This window comes from Dreissena polymorpha, chromosome 6, assembly GCF_020536995.1.
Source record: "Dreissena polymorpha isolate Duluth1 chromosome 6, UMN_Dpol_1.0, whole genome shotgun sequence".
In the NCBI taxonomy this organism is placed as follows: domain Eukaryota; kingdom Metazoa; phylum Mollusca; class Bivalvia; order Myida; family Dreissenidae; genus Dreissena; species Dreissena polymorpha.
The window spans coordinates 23,122,843-23,128,842 of NC_068360.1; the positions used below are offsets into that span (position 1 = coordinate 23,122,843).

Genomic DNA, 6,000 nt, shown 5'->3' on the forward strand with positions numbered 1-6,000 from the left:
TGATAGCCATGGTCAATTTTGTTTGGCACATAGATTTGATAATTCCAGGGGTGTGAGATTTCCTCCTTTTTAATGCCCAAATAGCTCAACAAATAGATTTTACCATAATAGGCTCTGAATAAAAGTGAAGAGTGTTTGTGAACCCAGTAAGGGGTTAGGGTGTTCTACCCCCTTGTATTGTTTCTGAAATCATTCGTCTGTGAATGTAACACTATTATCCATAATCTGGGTAAAGTATAAATCAGTCATGCAGAATTTAGCCTTTATAGAAGAAAGTATGCCAGAAGGGATAGCAATTTTGACTCTAAACTTTTACCATGTTTAATATATACACATATTGGGGACTGGCATAAGCTTCTGCACTTAGCAGGGGTAAACCAGCAATTCTAAGTAAAGTGTGAGTTACATTACTGACCTTCATGATATGAATGCAATGCTCAATCAAAGGAGCCCTGTCAATCAGGGGTTAATTAGCTCACTCCCATGCCTGGTTAAATAAGTTTGGTTCTCATTAACCTTAGCCGTTATACCCTTACACGAAATTAAGGTAGGACTGTAACTTATACATTGTATAGGTATGGGATAAGGCTTTCCATGCAATATAGTTACAATAAATAGTATTAAACTAAATATAGGTATGTGCACTTGTTAAAGCAACACAATAACAAAAAACTAAACAATATTTGCGAAATATGTTGGTTAGATACTGAATTTTGTGTGCATTATTAGCTCATCTATTTTTTGAAAAAAAAAATTAAGCTATTGTCATCACCTTGGCGTCAGCGTCGGCGTCCGGTTAAGTTTTGCGTTTAGGTACACTTTTCTCATAAAGTATCAATGCTATTGCATTCAAACTTGGTACACTTACTTACCATCATAAGGGGACTGTGCAGGCAAAGTTATGTAACTCTGACTGGCATTTTGACAGAATTATGTGCCCTTTTTATACTCAGAAAATTGAAAATTTGGTTAAGTTTTGTGTTTAGGTCCACTTTTTTCCTAAAGTATCAAAGCCATTGCTTTCATACTTGCAACACTTACTAACTATCGTAAGGGGACTGTGCAGGCAAAGTTATGTAACTCTGACTGGCATTTTGACGGAATTATGGGCCCTTGAAAATTTGGTTAAGTTTTGTGTTTTGGTCCACTTTACCCCTAAAGTAGCATAGATATTGCTTTCATACTTGGAACACTCGCAAACTATCATAGTAGCTGCACATTTTGAGTGGTGAAAGGTCAAGGTCATCCTTCAAGGTCAAATGTCAAATTTATGGTGTCTGTCCGTCCGAAAACTTTAACATTTGCCATAACTTTTTCAATATTGAAGATAGCAACTTGATATTTGGCATGCATGTGTATCTCATGGAGCAGAACATTTTGAGTGGTGAAAGGTGAAGGTGAAGGTCAAATGTCAAATATATGGCGTCTGTTAGTCCAAAAACTTTAACATTGGCCATAACTTTTTTAATATTGAAGATAGCAACTTGATATTTGGCATGCATGTGTATCTCATGGAGCTGCACATTTTGAGTGGTGGAAGTTCAAGGTCAAGGTCATTCTTCAAGGTCATCATTCAAGGTCAAAAAATAAAAATTAAATTCAAAGTGGCGTTCTCATGAAGCTGCACATTTTGAGTGGTGGAAGTTCAAGGTCAAGGTCATCCTTCAAGGTCAAAGGTAAAAAAAACAAACAATACAATTTTTGAAAGCGGCGCAAAAGGGGGCATTGTGTTTCTGACAAACACATCTCTTGTTTTTTTCAAACATGGTTAAAAAACACAAATATTTATTTTTATTATTTTATTTTTGAAATACCGTCCAACCATCCCACCCAAGAATCACCCCCCCCCCCCCCCCAAAAAAATATAATTTTTTTTGGCATTTTTTTGGCATTTTTGGAAGATTATGTAATAAATGACCACACCCCCACACTAAACACCCCTCTCCACTCCACCCCTCCCTCTTTTGTGATTGAAATTGAGATAGGTCCCTACACCTTTAAAAAAAAATAGATGAGAGGTCTGCACCTGCAAGGCGGTGCTCTTGTTTTAGATATTGATATCTGCCTGTCTTCTTCATAGGTTGACAAAATGAGCAAGTCTACGTGTACAGCGTCCACTGAAATGCGTGATGAGAACAAAAACCCAGACATTGGCTATAAACTGCATCAAACAAAACCAAGTGCAGGCAACCGAAACGTTGATTTCAAGGATATTTCAAATTCAGCAGTACTCAGCAATAAACATTGCATCCAGGTAACAAAGGGCAGCATTAAAGAAAAGTTAATAATCCCGCTTGAGGCAGATTTGGATGGGGAGGACATATTTGGGGATACAGTTGCAAGCATCCATTGTGAAACCAAGCATGAAGCAACTATGAAAAGTGGGCGGTTGTCACGAAAACAAACAGCATCGAAAACCAAACAGAGATACACAGAGAGTCCTCAACAGTCGTTACTTAAGTGGGCTAAGCCAGTTGATATTGTACAGGTGGCTGACAATGATACGGAGGTTGAAAGGGACAATACAAACAATAAGGCAGTGTGTGCCGAGACAAAACGGGTAAGGAATGGAAACATTGTTAAGCGACCGTTAAGAGTCCGAAAGACGGTAAGAGATCCAGATTTCCTGTATGACAGCTTTAAACAGAAGAAAGCTGCAGTGGATATTGACGACTGTGATGAGCCAGATTCTATGCAAGTAGGTGACATTGGGAGTGGGGATGATGACAACGAAGAGGTCATCAATCTTGACAGTGATAGTCAAGAGGAACTTGCAGTTGTAAAGAAGGCAAAGCGACGACGACTTAATGAGTCAGAATCCGAGGAAAGTGTTGAAAGCCAAACAGTTAAAAGTACTAGGCAGTTTTACAAGAAACCAGTAAATCAAAAGGGATGTTTGAAAGAAAGCAGTAGGAAAACTTTGAGTAAGAAGAAAACATACAAATGCAAAACGAAAAAAGGTGAGAACAAATACAGCAAGGCAGAAAAAACTATGGAAGATTATTTTGAAGCGACCAGAACTCAAGAGGAAAATGACATGTTGATGGCATGTGAGCTGCAAAAGCAATTTGAACTTGAGGCCAAGTTACATTTGAACAGTTTTAGGTTTAAAGGAAGTTCTGGGCAGTACGAGTTGAGACAAACTCGTGGAAAAGCAACCGAGTCTTGTGAAACCTAATGTTCAAATTTTAATATGATTAACTCCACATGTGAATATTTTTATATTGTAGTCTGTAGTGCCATAATATAAAGACTTTTTAGGTTCGGCGAGCAATAATTTACATGAACTGTTTGTTTATTATCAGTTTCTTTGTCAAAATGTATTTACATTATTAGTTGTATTTATTATATTACAGTGGATCTTATCCAACCTGTAATTAGAAAATTTCAAATTCATTATATGATCTAAAAATATGTTTAATTCATATAAATACAAAATCAAAATACTGAAATTAAACAATATTATAGCATACACAGCAAAAAAGCATCAGTTTAAATAATGGTAAATAATGGTAACTGATATTGTAACTTTATATATTTAGCTCACCTGAGCACAAAGTGCTTATTAAGGTATACAATTGTGATCATCCAGTCTACTACAAGTGCCCTTCGTCATCCAGTGTGCTTGGTGCTTCTTTATATTTACTTTTATACAATTATCAAAAAGTGTGTGTTTTCCCCAAATGTCTGCTTGAAAATCCCATTTAAAGGTCATGTTTTTTAACAAACATCATTCAGTTCATCTCCCTTCCCATCATTAATGAAACCATATCAAATTTAATGTTAAAAAACAATTTTATTATCTGTTTTGTAGTATTTCTAATGAATAAAAATACACAACAATTTCAAAATTTTAGTTAAAATGACAATTTTTGCCAGTCAACAGCGCCCAGGCTCCATTCTTAAAATGGTGAGAGAAAAAAAATGTCAGGATGGAGTTCAAATCAGCGAATCTGGGTCAATTGCATCCCAAAACTAAGTCACCACTCATGATGTCACATTTATTACTAAATCTTTATGAAACTTGGTCAGAATGTTTATCTTGACAATATTATGGCTGGTTCATGTGCATCCAATAACTGCATCACAAGGAAAAATCTATGAACAACATTGCTATCACACTTTAGGCTTAATTTATGACCCATTGTTTATGAACTTTGGTCATAATGTTTATCTTCATTAGGTTTATGTCATTTTTGAATCCATATCAATATGGGTAAAAAAAACATGGTCACCAGTTTAAGTCAACAACATTTGGTGTTTTTAACTCGGGTGAGCACATTAGGACCACCGTGGCCCTCTTGTTACATGTTTTTAGCAAATGTTATGTTGATGTTTATTTTTATGTATAAATGATTTAATTTATTACACCATTTGTCATTGAAATATCATGAAAATCCTTATAACACACCAAAGCTGTTAAGGATTTCAATGTTTTGTTGTAAATGTGGTTAAAGACATTTTGTCAAACTTACCCCTTAAATGCAGATCTCAATTATCATTAAAATATTTAAATTTTGTGATTTTAATAATATATGTCCAATTTTAAGTTAATTTTTATATCTTTAGATTTTACATTGATATCATTGTGAGCAATATTAGTGTCTATTCCATTGCAACAACATTATATAAAGAAGTAAGGGAGCAAACCTGTAAAATTCCTATTATTAGATACACCAGCAGAAGTTCCGGTTTTGGACTGCTATAGTAAAATGTAGTGTCATCTTGTTAAATCTTTACATAGCATTCGAGATTGCTGGTTGAATTGCACAACAAACTGACTCTGGGGAAAGAATACATGCCCTGTTGCTAATCGACCTGAGCACAACTGGTCATCTTGAGCTTTTGTAATTGCCTTTTGCCCATCGTCTGTCGTAAGCGTTTGTCTTGTAATCACTACAGGCCACATTTGTTGTGAAATGTTCATACAACTTTGTAAGAACATATTTTCCAATAAAATTGTCAGCTTATTTCAAAAGTGGGGCATGTGCGGTTGAGATCTAGGTCAACAGGTCAGATTAAAGAAAAACTTGACGCCACATTTATTGCCACATTTTCATGAAACTTTCTAAATATTTGTCCAAAGGGTATTTTGACATAGTTTGATATTCTGTAAAAAAAAAGATGAGGTCTCAAGGTCAAACTAACTAACAAATGCTTTTTTTTTTAAACTTTAAACACCACATCAAAAGCCCAATCTTTATGGTGCTTTCCTTATAAGATTATTATGAAACCTTGTGAATACAACATTGTACCTGCTCAGAACAGTTTAGTGCCTTTGGGTTTAAAGTGAGCGTATTAGAGCCATCGGCCCTCTTGTTTTGCTCTATTTAATAACTAGAGTGACGCTTTGTTTTGAAATTTACTGACAAAAGGACATGCTTATGTATATTTATCAAATATAATTTACGGAATATATTTTACTTAAATATATCAACAACATTTGATGTTATTTCATTCAGAATTTGAGTAAGGAATGTGCTATGGTTGTGTTTGATTCTTATACCAAACCAAAAATGTATATTTAGGGCCGTTTTGTAAAATATGTGTGTGTTTTAATTGTAATTTTGTGTTTTTTATTACAAATACATTTTATTATTGATATTTATTTTTTGTTTGCGCTTCTTCTTATCTTTGTTCTACGACAATAAATTTTCATTTGAATTACCGCTATTACACAAAATACGATTTTTATTTGTTTGCTTGCGAACAACTAATGTTAGTACCAAAAATATCAAGTCGGTTCGCTCTTAACTAAAATAAACCTGATAACGAGAAAGAGTTGTATAATTAAAGCAACAGGTTTGAGTTCTTCAACTATATTCATTCACAAATGGAAACATGATGTGAATATCATGTTAAATGGAATACATGATCTATTTTTGAACGGAGCGTATGGAAAAAAAATCAATAAACAATGTTTATATTATACGGGTCACGGAAGAGAATGTTTATGAATGATTTAAATAGTCCACTATCTGCTGCGTCTTAATGACGTAG

General features: G+C 34.5%; 1 protein-coding gene across 1 annotated transcript in view; it reads left to right on the forward strand.

Moving 5' to 3' along the window:
- Window positions 1-5,608, forward strand: part of LOC127836059 (E3 ubiquitin-protein ligase RNF169-like) — a 46,869-nt gene extending 41,261 nt beyond the window's left edge. Inside the window, exon 8 of the mRNA XM_052362481.1 lies at window positions 2,081-5,608. Within this exon, the coding sequence (XP_052218441.1) occupies window positions 2,081-3,178 (1,098 nt within the window). The 3' untranslated portion in view covers window positions 3,179-5,608. The remainder of the gene's footprint in view (window positions 1-2,080) is intronic.
- The last annotated feature ends 392 nt before the right edge of the window (window positions 5,609-6,000 follow it).